The 19,310-nt window shown below is 36.4% G+C and overlaps 1 protein-coding gene across 2 annotated transcripts in view; it reads right to left on the bottom strand.

The window, feature by feature from the left end:
• trpm3 (transient receptor potential cation channel, subfamily M, member 3) overlaps window positions 1–19,310 on the bottom strand; it is a 194,219-nt gene that overhangs the window by 64,880 nt on the left and 110,029 nt on the right. For both annotated transcript variants that reach the window (XM_056457789.1, XM_056457790.1), the window contains exon 8: window positions 1,433–1,556. In XM_056457789.1, coding sequence (XP_056313764.1) covers window positions 1,433–1,556 — 124 coding nt within the window. The remainder of the gene's footprint in view (window positions 1–1,432; window positions 1,557–19,310) is intronic.

The following is a 19,310-nucleotide window of genomic DNA, read 5'->3' as shown; positions in this document are numbered from 1 at the left end:
CGTCTTAAGTCCACTGACATACATGGCAAGCTAACTGGACAGATGGTAAGCATAAAAAGCAATGGCGCCCCATTTTAAAGACAAAAAGCAGCCATACGTACTTCTGGTTACATTCTCCGCGATCTAGAGAAATGTATATAGGGCTGCATTTTCAGAATGAGCCTATTTTACAACCAACAGCCATATTAATCAGTACATAAAAAGTTGTACTCACCAAAACAATGCATAAATACGGTCACTTTAAATATATGAAGTCATGTTAAGATAACAGAAAACAACATGGGCTCATTCTGAAAACGTAGCCTTACAGACGTTTCTGGAGACCGCGAATTATGTAGCCTGAGGTACGAATGGCTGCATTTCATTTTTTAAAATAAACGCTACAACGGGGTTTGAGTCCAGTGAAGAGCAGTTCCAGAAAGCAGGTAATACAAAAACAGAAGCCAAAAAATAAAATAAACAAGTAAATAAGAGGGAGAGAATGTGGTAAAATCTGAAAACAGGGTAAAAATCAGAAGAGGCCTTTATTTTTCAGGATTGCTTTTGAAACGTGTTGGTTGGGTTTAGGGAAGTGGGTGGGCGGGTCAATTAATAAAATTGGTTGGGTTTAGGGAAGGGGGAGGGTGGGTCAGTCGATCGTTCACTTAGTCTGTCAAAAAATCAGTCAACAGCGGCCTCTGGTGGGTTTACACGAGAACAGCAAGCACAAATGTCACTCGCGAGAGAAATCTGAGATCTCAAAAAGCGTACACAGCGGATTCTTGTGGAATCACGAAAACAACGTCTTTAGAGGTACGTTTTCAGAATAAGCCTGGGTTGAAAGTAAATGTTTCTCTTGATGGCACCTATAAGCTGAATGTTAAAACTCTTTACTGATCTACTTCTGGAAATAATGGCTAATGGGGGAAGGATAAATGTGAACTGTCTAAAAGCTGAAAGCAGAAAGTGCACTCTAATTGAAAAGTCATACAAGTTTATGATGTTGTCAGTCTGGTGAATAATTGAACAGTAGAGCAGTGGATTCAAAAAGATGACAAGACTTGGCTGATAATATCAGTAGTAAGAATTGTGTTCTTTTCTGTGCATACAGAGATAAAGAGAAGGTGTGTGTGTGTGTGTGAGAAGCTAAAAGGAAGAGACAGCGTTAGGGCCTGAGGAAATGTACTTCATGTGGACTGCAGAGGTAGTGACATTTATCAGCCCCGAGCTGAAGGCTCCACTTTACACGCATCTCTGACTGTCCGATAGAATAACTGCATGCTGACATTGAGAGAAATGTGTGGCAGAGAAATCTCCTGGCTTTCTCTCGAGTTCACCCTCGCACAGAGAACTCAAAGCTCAGGAAGAAAGGCTCTAGAGAAGTTTCTTCAAATCTGTCAGATCAGGGAGGTTTAATCATTAGGACTTATATAGGCACTTTGTACAGACTCACCAGTTCTTTCTTCTTCATGCACTCCATCAGAATTATGAAGAGATGCTGGGCCTGCGTCCGGCTGTATGTGAACGTCTTCTGAATGGTGACTAATAACTGGTCTCTCAAAGATTCGTTTATGATTCTAGCATGTAGTCAGAGAGAAAGATGAGACTGGCATATCAGAGCAGTTCATTTATGCAATCAACACATTCCAGCAGAGCGCAACAGGAGGGTTCCGGAAGGAAAAATTCCCATTAATTTCCTCCTTAGACAAACTGCTTTTTTAATGATAACTTATGACCCTTTCATAAAACGACCAACCATAGCTTTAAGTCACAGTGATTTCAAATAAAAATTAAAACAGAAATGATGAAAACAGTGGCAAAATTGACCTTACACTCCTATGGTGCATTGCAAATGTCATATTGTATATTGGTCTCCCTAATTTCTTAAACAGTTTTTTTAGTATTTTCTCTAATATAATTTGTATATTTGAATACATTTCAGGGCTGTAAATTGTCTATAATGCGAATATTTGAATATCATGCAATAAATGATAAAAATATATCAGTGAATTGACTGAAAAATATAGGTTTATGGGTATTAATAAGGTTTTAACTCCAATAGTTGAAATAAAATTTAGCAATACTGCTAATCCAAACATTTATTAACACATTTCTTCAGCTCAAAATTAATAAAGTCTAATAAATGTTAATAAATAATGGAGTATATTCACACAGACTTTTATTTTCAGTCAGCCATTTTGTCATCCTATGCAAAATCGCCACGTTTAGGATCTGATTTCTGTTATCATCACTGCCTGGCTGAGTTACGATATAAAGTGGGTATCAGACCAAACAAGAAGCACTGCATTAAATTATATTTTTCTGCGCCATGTCTTTAAAATATGGAAATGAATTTTACCCCAGTATTTTCAATGGAGTTTCTGCGCTAGCTCGCTGCTAATGATGGCGCCTGCGTTTAAACGGTCTTTCATCTCTTTTTACGCTTTAACATCCAAATGGATTCTTAAGTCTATTTAACTGAATGTATTCTAATGACAAAATTACATTACAACATTGATGCTGTAAAAGGAACCTTATGAAATTGAAAATAGTCACATAAACCTACCGGAAGTTCACCATTGCCTGAAAAACAATAACTGTGCAAATAGCTCATTGATAATTATTCCTATAGGCTAGTTAACGTCTTACATGATGTTAACAAATGAGACCTCATTGTAAAGTGTTACCGGTTGATGACATTACAACACGTTTAAGAAATTATCCACTAGATCACATTCAATTATGCATTATTTGTATGTCTGTTTTTGTATTTGCATAACTGTTAAAACATGTCTTGTACAAATCTAATAAAATATATTGTGTTTAATACTAATGGACATTACTTACTTTATTATTATTATTATTATAATTGTTAGAAATTTAATGCAAACAAAGCTCAATTTACAGTGCTTTATGGGACTATTAGCTCATTGCTAAAAACACTGTGATTCATTTGAGACCCGGTTGGTTTCATTCATGGCTTAAATGTCTCAAAATGAGTGGGAAAATTACTGCTGAAAATTGAGTGGCTACTGTTGCGCTCTAGCCTGTACGACAGTTCAATCTTCATCTATATGTAAATGAATATTCATATATAATCGCAGTGTTACAGTGTAGAGAGAGATAAACCTGACATACCCGCCCTCTTCTGAGTACTTGTGCCCAAAGGCCAGGATGTCAGAGGCTCGACCGCTGCCGTCACACACCACCACAGGCACTGGAGGAGTGTCTCTCAGGTACTCCAGGACAATAGAGATGACATTCGGACCCCCCTCCACTATCAGAGCCACCACTGGAACACCCTGTCCGATCCCTGCAGACGAAACACAAACGTTACAAGGAAAAGTAATCAGAAAGATTAAAGGTGAAGGGTGCTTTTTTTATCCTCCACCAGTTTAATGTGCAGAGACAACTAGAGGTAAGCCGTTCATGTAGAGTGTAAACAGTTCTGGAGGTGGTTTGTTTGTGTGTCTGATTTTTACCAGTGCTGTGTGCTGTCTATAAAAAGCCTTTTAGGGGGGACTTTATTAGTTTGAACACTAGATGAGTAGAGAAGGGATGCTGGGAGTGTGTGGAAAATGATCATTATTTTTGAGTTACAGTTAGGTTACAGCTCACACTTAACCTATAAAGACCAAGTTCTCCCAATAAAGTTAGTTCTGTCAGCATTATTCACTGTCCTCTGGGGGTGATAATCACCAGTGTGTCTACAACATGATATTATCAAGATACTTGTTTCATGACACAGTATTACTGCTTTTTAAAATATATTTATTTCCTTTTTTCAACTTCAAATTATGTCCCCAAATGAAAACTGTGTCAAAATTTCTGTTTGAACTAAATAAATACTTTTCTCAGTTTGTTTATCTTACTTAATCAATACGGTTTAATCTCCAGTAGTTGAAATAATAATCAGCAATACTGCCAATCCAAACATTTACTAATACATTTCTTCAGCTCAAAATTAATAATGGCTAATAAATCCCGTAACTGATCATTATTAGTTTAGGTTAGTTAATGTCTTACAGATAGTTAACAAATGAGGTAAAGTGTTCCTTGTTGATGACATTACAACACACATGGTTTCTGCTACATTCATTCGCCAAACCAAACTTCATACCGCCACAGCTACATTACAGCTTCTCATTCAAAACATTCAGTCATTGTTTTTTTAATGGGGGTTATAATCTCCCCAAAATGTATTAAAAGGTAAATGAATTATAACAGCGCAAACTTTTCTGTAATTGTAGTCGTGCTGTGTGTTATTTGTTTAACCCTTTAAGGTGACATGGTGACTGAGAGGTGTGTGATGCCTGAGGATGGCAAACATGAAGCAGATTTCAGTTAAGATGAACACAGTTTACATAATTATACTTTATAGATAAAGGGTCTGCATACAATGACTTTATCTTGCCGGAGTTTATAGCCATTTCACTTTACTTCAAGACGCATTAATGCCACTCTGTAGGTCTGTTGGAGACATTCATAAATATTCCTAGCAAATCTACAGACATACTTGTTACATAAACACACTAAATCGCACTTTAGCAGCGTTTATTTAAGAGCGCACAAGAAAATCGGCACTTGAGCAGCATATATTTGAGAGCGCAAGAAGTTTTGTCCACGAACAGAGGAAATCGGCGAGCAAGCAAAGAGATTCTGCTCGTATTACATGAATGTGATCTCGACTTGCAATACTGCGCTCACAACATTTGTCATTGAAATATCGCCATAGGTAGTTGGTAGATCTGTGTAAAAGGCCTGCTGCCACAGCTGGAAAAAATCCTAAAGCAAACAATGACATATTTAGGAAATTTGAGACAAACATGAGAATATTCTCTAGAAATCACATTAATGCATTAGTTGTATTTTTGTTTTCACATGTATAACTGTTAACTGTAAAAAATATAATAAAATATTTTGAGTTTAAAACTAATAGACAGTACTTTTATTATTATTATTATTATTGTTTTAATTAATCTGAAAATCAATTTACAATGCTTTAAGGGATTTATGGGATCATTTTTCCATTTTATTGCTGCAGTCATTGTTTTTGTTTTAAGCAGTTTCTGTAATCCTACATTTTTTCTTTTACTAATTGAAGATGACACCACTTATCAAAAAACACCTCCATTTAGTGAACAGAAATTGATTTATTTTTGACCAAATAGTATAACATATTGGCCACACGTTGATATGGGCATTCGTGTAGCTATATAGTATCCTCAGAGAAAGTATTGCTAGTCTGCATTGATATTTTCCCCATTCCTACTGTCCATATAGTAACTAAGTGGCGTTTTTTTGTACATATTTTTAACAACATAGGCTACATCTTTGAAAAAAAGACAAAGGCTATATATTATAATATACATAATAAATGAGGGCTGCCTCTAAGAGCTTCAGCAAAGTATTGATAGCATCACTAACATGGCAGTCGGAGTGATAGTTTACACTCTCACCACTTTTGTTTAATTTATGTTTTGATTTACACTCATATTATTTAAGAGAAGACTGACAGTCTCAAGTTGGTTTCCTTCTTATGATCCAATTTCAAAGTTTCAGAGGTTAAAGATTTAAGTGAGGCAAAGAGAAGGAGGTGAAACTACTTGGAAAGCTTGGCTAGGCCTGCATTAGTCACTACTGAGTCACTACTTAACTAGGAACATGTAGGCTACATGCTTGTTGCCACAGGGTGCGATTTGGGAAGCAAAAGCCTACACTAAAGTCTGTATCGCTATAAGGGCGTCCAGTCAGGCAATCAACTTGTATCCCCAACCACCCTAATAGATTAAACAAATTTATAATTGAGCTGCTGCACATCTCTGTGCAAACATAGCAGTGATTGTTTGATTGTTTCAAACATGTTTTAATGAATCTAGTGAGTCAATGAGCCATTTATAAAGACAACCATTCATAGGTTTATGAAAAAAAGATAAAAATATGAACTGTAACATTTAAAGCTACAAAAAATACATATACTACATTGTATTTGTCAGTGCCAATGTAGGCAAAGTAAGAAAATGATGAAGTATCCCTTTAAGAATGAGCAAGGAAAAGCTTCTGAAAAGAGAAGTTTGAGTCATTCTGGTGTGCAGAGGAACAGATTATTCTGGTGAATGGCTGTTGAGACTGACCCTTCAGATATTCTCATCATAACCCAATTGTGTCTGTCAGCATGACACCCAACATCCACTTAGCCGCAGTGAACAAAAGACAGTCCTCATGAGGCACTCCACAGTGAGAGGAAGCGTTTGCCTTTACTAACCTTTATCTGGAGAATTCCTGCTCTGCATCCATTTGATGTCCAAACAATTCCATTCTGATTGACAAGCTCTCAATTTGATACCAACTGTGATTTAAATCCAATTCATTCAGTTATATTTTGATTATATTGCCTTTTTTCCCTAAAAATTAGTGACAAACTCTCTCCTCTGTATATACAGTACCAGACACTTTCTTCTCAACTCTCTAAGTTTCTGGAAAACATTGTGCAGTTTTTAAGTGTGCTTCATGCAGGTGAGTGGGCTTAAAAACATCTGTAAGTGAGACACTGTCCATTCTCTGTATGCACTGGCTGTTTTAGACTGATTTAAAGGCACAATATGTATGATTTCCCCCCCCCCATTAAGATATCCAAAACCCACTACAACAGAAAGGAGCTGTACAATGTAGAGCTTTATAAGCAAGCGTGAGTGTTTTAAAAATGATACGAGACTGAACTGGGAGCCAATGCAAGCTAAAAAGCCCACCAGTGCTGTGCTGCCGTAGTGGAGTGTGTGTGAGAAGCATGCTGCTGAGTTTTGTATGTACTGAAGCCGTTTGATTAATTTAGCAGGTAAACCAACAAAGAGAGCATTACAATAGTCAATCCTGCAAGTGACAAATGCATGAATGAGTTTTTCAGCATAAGGTAGAGTGAGGTAAGACCTAATTTTTGCAAGATTCCTCAGATGACGAAAAGCAGAATTTGTAATGCTCTTGATGTGCGAGTCTAGTGACAGATGAGTGTCAAAAAAAAAATCACACAAAACTCACATGATTTGGTAGATGGACAGACGACAGCATTATCCAAATTCAATTTGAACTCGCCATCTTTAAATGTGTCAGCTGGTGTGCCAATAAGGAGTACCTCTGTTTTAGAACAATTCAATTTGAGAAAGTTTTGGTGCATCCCACATTTTGATTTCCTGCACACACTCTGAGGAAATTGAGGCATTAACGGACAGATTTATTTGGAGCTAATATAAGTTTGTTATAAGTATTACTTACATTATCCCAAATGTTCCGAAGACAGGTCAATTGAAACTTGTCATTTTAACTATTGACGTGGTAGAACCAATAGAAAGCAGGTGAAATAATGAAGATGACGACTCCCATGACTCCTCAGTCATCAAACTGCTCGGTTGTTTGTTGTGAATGTGTGGCGAAATTTAGAGATTTAGTGGCGAAAATTAGAGATACTCTGCCTTTAAATCTGTATAACTTGTATTTTTGAACTATTAATTGAAAGAATCCCTAATAAGAACCAAACTATACTGCTTCATGTTTTTGATCCACTAAAAATAACTAGTTCATAAGAGCCATTCATTTGTTGATTGAACTGCACTGATTGACTATTTGTTTTATGCAGCCTGCTGTTTTTTCCACAGAACCCAATGTTTTTAGTGCACATTGAAATGTAAAATGTCTTTCGCTTTGGAGGTACACACTTGCAGCACAATCAGATCATTTCTGCATTCATTAATCAGCTGTAATTAACCATTCTTGTTTTAATTAACAGGTGTGCGTACAGCAGGAGAAGACTAATAGGGAGCAGGTGAACAGGGACCAAAAAAACTGATCAGCCCTGCACTCTGACTCTCCTACAACTGGATGAGTATAAGTTGTAGGTTATGACTATAATTCAAAAAGCATGTTGCAGTCAGATCTCTACCACTGCTTAAATTATGCAAAGGAAGAAGGAAGAAGTGAAAAACGAGAGAAAACGAGAGCGAGGACAGACAGAGAGGTACACCAGATCCACATGTGCTTGTCATCATTGTGCCTAAAATGGGTACGGTTACATAAAGTGTGTCTATTTTTAGCAGCTCACTGACTTCAAACGCAACTGCTGCTCAGCTGGTATAGAAATCAGAACCAGCAGGATTTATTTCTTTTTTACGACCTCTTCCTCCCACTGTTATCACCATGTGTCTCTTGTTTTTTTACTTTATATCACTTTCGGTTTTATTGAGGTGGTATTATTGATCAACGAGACCTTTGCCATGATGTTTGTGGACTTACAGGAGCACTTATGTTTACACACACATGCAAGCACACACACAGACCTATTAAGCATGGTTGTAACTGTCTAGACTAGCTCTTACGTTACAACAGGACAAAGCATACATTATTTAATCAGACAGCCTGTTTATGTTCCTAAAAGCCAAAAGACTAGGAGTTTTTCTTTTAGGAAATGCTTACCTAAAATCAAAGTTACCAGTCAACTGTGTTTTAGTACTGTATTTGTCAAAATTTTATCTTAATTATTTTTTGTTTATATATTCAGCTCTTATAACTATTGAACAGATTGTGCTGAAAAAAATACACAATAACTGATTATTATGCAGAACTTGTTTGATCTTGTTGATAAAATAATTTATTAAATTTATATGCATAAATTCCATATGGAACATAGAACCTATCTTAATTTACCTTAAAAACTAAGATTATTTTATATAAATACAGCTGAAATTAAAAAGGCACGATATATCGGCGGCCATATCGTTATCGGCCAATAAAAGCAAATTTTTTAATGTTATCGATATCGTTCCGATATCAAATTAGGCAGATTTTTTTAAGCCAATAAATTATGGAATTGTACAGAACTGCACAACAAACACACAACATTGCCTCAACGTAACGACCTTCCTAAACCATTGTACCAACCTTGTAAAAAGGTTGAGGATCTACGTTGTTGCCAATGGTTGTCACAACGGTATCATAATGTTGCCATTTTAAACGGCCATTGCTTTAGGTTGTGCTTAGGACGGACCACTGTACAACATTTACTCGTCATCAATAAATCAAAATTAAAATTTCAACAGACCGTTCGACTTCTCATTCAACAGAGGAGACGTGAGTATAGCTTTATTTCTTCTTGCCAAATAAGTGATCAGTGGTCATTTGTGCAGTCCTGTTGTTTTTAAGTTCTGACCTGTCCTCTTGTTCACTGCCTATTTTGACTTGTGGCTGCTGTGGAACCATCTCTGAACTGGATTCTCTGTTGGATTTCTTCTCTGATTGCTTTCTCCGTACCAACAACTAATTCTAATTCTGAAAACTCTTCGGCTGCACTCCCCAGTCTGCTGTATTCTCCAGTCCAGAGCTTCAATGTAGTGTCTGCATTTTTATTTATTTATTTATTATTTATTTATTTATTTATTTATTTATTATTTATTTATTTATTTATTTATTTCAATTATGAATTTATTTTTCTTGTTTGTTTACCTTCTCAATTGACATTTTAATTTAGCCTACACTTTGAGTTTAATTGTATATAGTTATTTATTTAATATAATCTAAACTTTATTTTAGTTTTCTTATAATAGATGTGTACTGTATGTATTAACGGGCACCTAGGTTACGTCCTTTTTTCAGATTTAATATGAGTCTTTTGTGTCTCCAGTATGTGTCTGTAAAGTTTCAGCTCAAAACACCCATCAGATTTTTTATTATACATTTTATTAAATTCTATTTTATACATTTTTGCACTAGGAGGAGGTTTTGGTGTACTGCGCTTCTAAAAACTCACTCTTGACATCCACATTTGATGATGATTGATGATCCTAGCAAACTGAACAGACCTTTTATTCCCGGTTACTTTGCACTCGTCTTCTCTTATTGATGTGATTATACACGTGACTACCGGGACATGTTAATGCACACAGCTGTCAATCAATTCGGTGGGTGGGGGGACCGCACTCCTACGTCAAGTTGCAGTCAGTCTGAAAAACCGCTCCAATTTGTCCACCGTTTTTAAGTTGTTAAATTGAAAAAAAAAAAAAGGACTGGGTGTGTTTATATCACCCCAATATGACGGTCTATACACCATACTTACACATATGTCTGTCCAAACAGCTTGAAAAGTAGATTTTTCACCATAGGTGCCCTTTAAATGTTGTGAAATATTGAATAAAAAAGTTTAATTATATTATTTTGTGTGGCGTTTTTACACTTCAAAGCTTACACATGCAGTTGTTAAATTAAAAAGGAAAAAATAATGAACAATATTTAGGTTTGTTGGGTGCCTGCCTCACACATGCGTGGGTCCGAACTTGTTCAGGCTTGTCTAGTGCACTATAACAGAGCTTTCCTCACATTGTTTTATCCCTTCAAAGTTCATCCTGTCTTTGTGTGGTATTTCTGTAAGTTAACTCAGTAAGTAACCATATTCCTTCTCATTGTAGATATGTTTGATAGAGTGCCATTGTGTATTTTGGTTTAAATTGCCTCAGGAAAAATATTACATGTGTAAACATAATAGCACGATGCACATGTGTTAAACAACTCGGGATATTTGTAATCTAATATGATTATTTGTTATTATCAATGTGTTGCCTACCATGTGTTGTTGATGTAAGATTGTATTCAGTTTGATCCGCATATTCATATTGATTATAACAAGTGCATGTGATGGCTATTAACACACACACATAGAGATCCAACAGAGCCTTCACAGCAGCCCAAACAGCAGCATGGGGAGAGAGTGTGCCAGTCACTAAATTTTAGCATGCAGGTTCTCAACCATCCGTCACATTCTGTCTTTATATTATCCACTGTGTTTGTCATAAAGTCATGTGCTCAATGCTCAGGTGTATTAAAATCTGACTCTGAGGACAAGTGTGCCTCCGCTTCGTGTGCACGTGCATCACACACAGTGTTGCCAACTATTTTCAATGAAAAGGCACTTAACTCTGCCGGCAAAGTTGCTAAATTTCGCTAGAGTACGTCATATGTAAATTTGCATATTACTGATGTCATCACGTTTTGCCGTTTTCTATTGTTTAACTGCCTATGATTAATAAAGGGGTATTTATATTAGCACTACGCTTTATATATGCATTTCAATTTAACTCAATTTATTGCTATTTGAATACAGTATATCAATATAGATTGTGTAGTGAATTGCAGTAAATCTCTCCAGAGGGTAATAAACTTAGACAAGTTCCGACACTGTCACTAAAATATCTGTGATTGTGAACAAGGTGAAAGTAAATTGTTATAAAAAAGGAGAAGTAGATGCGGTTTGCCTGTACAATGGAAATAACTCACACACCCTGTGCTAATCATTTGTCGTCGGTATGCAGAGGAGTGATCTGCTCTCAGGCTGCAGGTGGGAGAGAGAGACTGCTGTACAAGGACTGGGGCCGCCTGTCAGTGCTCTGAGCGGGGGTGGCCGACGACATCACCCGCAGCTCGTTGAGAAGAGTAGGAAGGTACAGTATTGGCACAAGGGGTCTGACAAAGTTGCTAAATATAGTGACAAGGCGCTAAGTTGGCAACACTGATCACACAGTGCCTGCAGTTTCAAACTCACAGCGGTTTATCATAAACCTTTCGATCATTTTTCCCTCAATTGACAGCAAGAACAAACATAGAAGCATTGTCTGACTGACAAGCAGCACCTACATGTGTTCAAAAGAATCTAAAACGCCAAATGAGACAAATTTATGCCACATTTTCTAAAGTAAATCATACAATCTGTATTTAGCTTGTACGATGGCTCTGAACTGTCAAAACACCTCTCAAAATGTTTTTTGGGACATTACATATTTGTACCATTTGTACATTACTGTAACTTGTTTTATTCAAGAACATTTTTTACTGGTTTTCAGTTCTAAGTTCATTTTCATTTTACTTAAAATATATTTATTTAACTTGTTTGTTAATTAAGTTCCATTTTAAAAATGTAACCAATTATTGTTATGCAACAGTCAAGTTGCATGTTAATTGCTATGCAAAGAAAAGGAAATAATTTATTTTTGGTATGATAATTTATGTAAAATCATGAATATATCTATATAATCACCTTGCAATTTTGAAATTATAGCTTTGTTTGCTTTAAGCAGGTATTCAGGTCATAATATCAGTTCAACTTTTATGACGTTTTTAAAAATCAAGGTGTTTACTGTATAAAAATATAACATTTTTGAAATATTATATTTATTGGATATTGTATATTGGTTATCGGCTTCCAAATCTTAAGAGTTATCGACTATTAACTATTTAAAATATTAAAACTAGGATAAAAAAAAAATGTACAGTAATATAATAAAACATAAATGAACTGAAATTACTAAAATGAAAACATCTCATTTATTGCAGTCAACGATGAGCTGACAGTTTGTCTCCATTTTTCTATATTGTAAAATATTGGATTTTTTCTTTTTAAATGTAGCAGTGTACTTAAAGAGTTTGACAGTTAATAAAAATGTGATTGACGTACACCCCTATTATTTTGTGTGAGTACAGAAAGAGATAAAATCAGCCACAGCTAAATGAGACATTAATTTTACAGCTTTTGTTGCATATCTTACTTATGAACCTGGTGGTCCATAGAAATTGTTGTGCTAAGCCCAGTGAGCACATATATGCTGCTACTTCACTGTAACAGCAGCTGCTAAGAGATCATTGGGGGAAATGTTAATGTGGGTCAAAGGTTTCCAAATTGTTGTAAAGGGCAATAAACATGCTGTCATGATTCTCAGAGACTAATCAAGCAAAGAAAGTATAAAGATTAATAAAGCAGAGACAGGTTGCTTCTGCTATGTATCTTTTTTCCTTTCCAACAAAAAACAAAATCAGGTTACAGAGAAGACTTTGTTAAGGAGTCTGGGTGGGCAGTGGTGACGCTCTATATCTTCAGCTGCCAACTACATCAGCGGCCAAAGAAGCCAAAGCACAGTCACTTTTCAAGTCTCAGTTACAGTCATTTGCCATTTAATCGAGAATGTCAGACGTTCACCCAGCAGCAAGTCCAATGACATCTAAAATCTTATATTACTACCGTCATCAAAAACCTCTTCATCTATCAAATTAAGAAAATTAATCAAACACAAAATAAATTAATCATAAATAAGAAATGTGAGCAATAGGAAATTGCAAAAGTATACTTGCTTTCAACAAAGGCATTATTAAACTTGATAAATGATTTGTTCATTAGCCAGTGCTTTTTTTACTCACATTGATGCTAGAGAGCTTTGTTCTTAATTGTTCTTAATAACAAAACTTCTAGATTATTATTCCTCTGCAAAAAAAGTGCAGTTTTTTTACCATTTCCAGGCGTTTTGTATTTAATGAACTTATTTTATCAGATCAACACCTAGCGTGTGTTTGGTTATATTAAAGCCTTGGTGATGTTTTACAATTGTGAAGATCTAGAGTTTTCTGTCGAAGGGCATGTCCGTGGCCGCCTCACAAACTTTGATGTTTAGCCATTGAAAAACCAAGTTGTTATAACTCAGCCGTTGCTCTGATCTGCCTCAAAAATCCACGTTCGATTAAAAAGTCCTGACCTGAACCCGTTTACATGCCAATGTCACAGTCACAGTCATACCGCTACCTGCTGGCAACAGGAAATGTCATGTTTTACACCTGTAGCAACACTCCTCCTACACAATTTATCAGATCAATTCAATGTTCCATTAGTTTAATTCAAAGATCTTTGTAATGTTAAAATTGTAAAGATATAGAGTTTTCATCGAAGGTCAAGTTCAGTCTATCGACATGGAAGAGGATAAGTACTTATAACCTTAGCCACCCACCATGTCCAATCTGCCTGAAAAATTCACAGGTTCGATAAGATTTCTCTCCCAAAGACACCTACATGCCAATATTGAGTCCAGTTATAGCGCCCACTTGCGACAGAAGAAAGTTGGCATAAATCGTGGATTTTCTCAGCATTTTTGAAGATTTTTTTGAAGCATTTTCGAAGCTTAATTATTATAGTCCACTGTTCTCTGGTCATCCTAAAACCACTGGGCGGCAGTGAGCCTGGGTGAGAGGTCCCTTTCATCGATGCTTGCAGCTTAATAGTTATTATTGCTTCCATTTAATAGTTTTGCTATTTCTTTCTTGTTAAAGGGATATGTTCACCCAAAATTACAGTTACTAAGTAAAAAAATACCTGTTTGAAGAAGGAAAAAATCTATTGAAAGTCAATGGGTCTCAGCAACCACCATGTTCAGACAGAAGAAAGAACCTCATATGTTTTGATTTCTATGAGTAAATTATGGCAGAATATTTTTTTTTTGGGGGGAACTATCCCTTTAAAAAGAGATAAACAGCAAAACAATTAAAGGGAAGAAGCAATAGTAATCTATAAGTTTTGTCTATTAAGAATAACTATTAAAGTAAACAGTTGCCAAGCACCACATGTGAGTAAAAAAAGCACTGGCTAGTATATAAACAATGATATTCATCAAGTTTACCAATGCTTTTGGATGCAAATAATTTTTTATCATTCATTCATTTCTTTCCGGCTTAGTCCCTTTATTTTCTTAGGGGTCGCCACAGCAGAATGAACCGCCAACTTATTCAGTATGTTTTACACAGCGGATGCCCTTCCAGTCGCACCTGGAGAACCTGGAGGGAAACCACACCAAGACGGGGAAAACATGCAAACTCCACACAGAAAAATGACCCAGGCAGGGCTCGACCAGCGACCTTCATGCTGAGGAGGCAATCGTGCAACCACAAGCACCACCCGTGCTTCCTCATATATCATTTGATTAATGAAAATAGTAATAATAAAAAATTATTTCTAGTTCTTTTAATGATGAAAAAGTGCACATTTACTTTCAAATGTGCTAAACAATATTTATGACTGGTATATCTCAAGTCATCAACCACGGTCTAGTGTGCACAATGTTAGCTTTAGGAGCTAAACACAAACAAGAATTCAAAGAGAAAAAAAGGTTTTAAAAAGTTTAATTAAATTGCTTGGTTTAGAAAACCGTGCTGATCCCCTGCCAGGCAATTGATGGTCAGCCTGCCATGATTCAGACACCCACAGTGATGAGTCCTGTGCCTCCAGCTCACTCCATAACCTCCTACACATTTACCAATTGACCTGCGGCACCACCGAGAGACGGGACGCCCGAGCAGCAGTATTGAGCACAAGCCCTGTGCTCAGGAACAGGAGCATGAGGAGAATGAGTGCTGTTACGCAGACAGACATGGGCTGATTGTATGCCCCCTGCCAAGCATGTAGATGGAAGATGAATTTTTTTGAGCCATGGAAAAAAAACAAACAACAAAAAATGAGCAGTTCATTCTGTGTCACTCTCAATCTATTTCATTTACACCTTGTGTGAACAATCCCATCCCCTGCCTGGCAGTGACAAATGCGCTTTATTTATTTTATTCAAGAGATTAAACACAACTGCTAGACACGAGATCTCGTGCCCACAACTGGTTATAATGTGTTATTGGTGAAAAAGACGGCAAACAAGCAACCACCAAAAGTCAGGAAGTGTGTGGTCGAAATTCTGATGGATCCAGAGATTTCTATCCTGCAACACCCCCAGAAGCTCTCAATACTAATAATGTGGGCAAGATTAATTTGAATGTTTTTGGAAGAAATCTTCCTGAAGTAATTATTTCCTTGAACTCAGCCAGACTAGCTATGTTAATGAGCTTTCTGTCACTAAAGCTGCATTTCTATTACACTTTTAACATGTAAAAATTGGAATGCCATTCATTTTCTCGCCTTGCATGTTTGGATAACATGCCTCGCTTCTCTTTTGATTATATAAATGGCTCTGCAGATATGCAATTCTACCAAAATCCATTTTCATAATTTTTGGAAATGACTTAAGGCAGGTGTACACTGTGAGAATTCTGGTGGTCTGAAGATGAATTCTAGTGGTCTATATGCCCACCACATTTCACTAGTAAGAAATTGACACAGCGGCTATGTTTCCATCCAAAGATGTGAAATAAATGTATGCGCAAAACTGGCATATCGCTATAAAGAAATGTAAATAAAGAAGCGTTTCCATCCAAAGAGAACAAAATCGTCAATTCCTGATTAACTGGCGCCAAATCTCAAAATTAAAAAATGTAATTTACTGAGGTAGGAGAAGCTGCATGAATCCTGTTTCTTATTATTAAATGACTTGTGCCTCAGAAGACAAATTCCGACAATGCAATGAACGGCATGGTGGCCTTTGAAGGTGTCAGACACGGAGCACAGTACGCTCTAGATCTGGAGGTAATTAATATTTAACAACACTAATACTAATAATGGTTGAGGTGTTTTAAATAAAATTTCGGATGTTTTACAATGTGCTCAGCCTGCTGGTTTGTCCATTCACACTCACTTTTATTATCATATGATCTCTTACAACAAAATCACATAACTTTTTTATTGCGCATACTGGAATTTGTTCAGTAAAAGGGTTTCCATCGTAGTTTATGCGCATCTTTTCTTATCGAATAAAAAGTATATTTTTTGTGTATTTTCAAAACTATCAAGTTTTATCGATTTTTTTTAATGCGCATATCGAAAATGCACATAAAAATATATGGATAGAAACATAGCTAGTGACACATGACACCATTTAATGACCCGACGAATTCCAAAGCAATGACATGAAATACTATGCCAAAAACATGGAGAAGAAACTCTCCACTTTCTCTATCCTCTCTTGCTGGTTTTCTCTCTCATAAGAGAATAGTAATGATATGAACGGCGTATGTTTGCAATACATGCAGGGTTTTTTTTTAACAAGGAACCCAGGCACCTGGTCATCCCATGAGTGCGCTCAGTGGTTAGCACTGTCGCCTCACAGCAAGAAGGTCGCTGGTTCGAGTCCAGGCTGGGTCAGTTAGCATTTCTGTGTGGAGTTTGCACGTTCTTCTCTTGTTGGCATGGGTTTCTGCCGGGTGCACCGGTTTCTCCCACAGTCCAAAGACATGCGCTATAGGTGAATTGAATAAACTAAATTGGCCGTAGAGTATGAGTGTGAATTGTAGTGTAGTGTATCGAAGTGTATGGATTCTATGGATACTAGGTTGCAGCTGGAAGGACATCCGTTTTGTAAAACATATGCTGAATATATTGATGGTTCATTCTGCTTTGGCGACCCCTGATTAATAAAGGGACTAGGCCAAAGGAAAATGAATGAATGAATGAATGAATGACACATCATACAGAACTCGCTGTTCAGAGAGTTTTTCCTCCTGATTAGTCAACTTCAGATACAGTAGACTGACAGATCAGCTCCTACAACCGCACACACCTCACAGATTTAAGTTGACAGCTTCTGGACTTTTTTGACATGTTTGAAAATGATTGGAAGCTTGTGAGCTTCTCAGGTCATTTCGTAAATTCCTCTCACATGGTACAAGCCACGTGACTTCTCCTAATGGGAAAAAAATCATATATGAGGTTGTATGACTGTAAAAATTGCGCTGTATACATCTGCCTTATTGCAAAAAGAAACCAAAAATCATTGGTTAATGAAAATGACGTCTTTTCACAATGGTTTTTATTCAAAAACTTGGTGATTTAGCCATTATTTTTCTATTATTGACTAATTGACCCAGAAAATTTGACGACAAACCTTTTCTAGTCTTCCAATGTTTAGTTGACTGTTAAGGGGCAGCCACAAAAACACTTACAGAGTGAAACATTTGTCAAAAACACCACTTCATTCCCTCTAGTCAACCTGGACTGTTGTTATGGAAATTATGTTATTTGAATATTAAAAAGAAATAGGAAAAATACAGCACATGGCTTTAGAATGATATGTGGGAGAGAGCTGATTGTTCCATTAATTCCTCATAAATATTTAAAGGGATATTGTTGGCAGATTGACATTTGTGGCATTGACAGACAACATTTTCAGTTCATGACTCAGCAGGCAAAGAAAAATCACATGTGTACAGTAATGATGTTATGAAGGGATATCAAGAGGAAAGTACATCAAAAGGATTTAAAGCAGAAATAAGAAGCTTGCTCTTGGAAAAATGTATTCAGGTAAAGAATTGCTACCATTGACTAAATCAGTGGTTCTCAAAGAGGGGTCGCAAGACAATAAAGAGGTTGCTTGGTGATTTCCAAAAATATCATATATGTTATTAAACTATTGGAGTTACCATATTTTATCCTTAACCTACAGAAGATAAAATAGTATTTAATAGTTACATCAAAACAACATGCAAATAAAAAGCCATCAGCCTTTGGATACTTTTTTCATTGCGACCCCTTGGGTTATTATGCTAGATTAATGACACAGCAAAAGTGCTAGATTCAGCAGGTTGATATTACGGCACAATGTTAAACTTTGACACCTTTATGGCACTTGAGTACATTAAAAATAAAGGCCACGACTGAAAATAGAAATTATAGTCTTGTGCTGAAAACATTCTTCCCACCATTCTCATTAAGTGAGGTTAATATTAAATGAAACAAATGAATAATGACTAAAAAAATTACATGGTTGTTAGACCGTTGCACTTTTTTCTGTTGCTCTTGTTTATATAGTTCCTATTGGTGTGTGCACCGTTGTATGCAATGTTTGTATGTTTATAACCACCTCCAAGGATAGTGGGGGTTGCGAGTCACTGGAATAGTTATTTTAGGGGTCCCGAGCTGAAAAGTTTGGGAACCCCTGATCTAAATTGTCCTTTTTGGAAGATACTTCTGTTCTACGGGGATGAATCTACTATATGAATTGTTGATATAATTTCTGTGAGTGAAGTTTTGGTCCATTTAAACAGATTCATGTATCTCTAGTACAGAAAAGATAAGTGTAAATTTGTCACATTTATCTTAAAATTGTAAGAGTTATTGTTATACTTTCACAATAGTTACTCTATACATGTCCCATAGGCTTTCATTGTAAGCATGATGCTTATTGTATGCATTCTAATGGTTTTACAACCTTGGGAACTGATACATCTCTTCTTTGCAAATCAACAAGATGTGCAGTATGAGTTTCCTGGAATATTCTACAAAGCGAGTAAAAAACTCCAATCGATCAAACCTTTAAGAGGGTGGAAAAAGACTCCCAGAGCACCCTTCCTGCCTGGTCAATACAGCAGCTACTGCTCCATTATGCTAATGTGATGGGGTCCGTGGAGACAAGCAGCATGGAAAAAAATCCAGAAATAAACCACCAAAGTAAAAAGACCAGCTCATCATCTCATCACTTGGAGACCCAGTTATGCAAGGCAAGGATAAAACAGGTTTCTAGGCTAGAAACACCACAGTTTGACGTGAGTTTTCATCAGGAACTCAACTGGCCAGTGCATTAAATACCGGGTGAAATTCAAATATAACA

This window comes from Danio aesculapii, chromosome 5 (assembly GCF_903798145.1).
Source record: "Danio aesculapii chromosome 5, fDanAes4.1, whole genome shotgun sequence".
Classification (NCBI taxonomy): domain Eukaryota; kingdom Metazoa; phylum Chordata; class Actinopteri; order Cypriniformes; family Danionidae; genus Danio; species Danio aesculapii.
The sequence above is the reverse complement of the archived record's forward strand: the minus strand, read 5'-3'. Positions and strand labels throughout refer to the sequence as shown.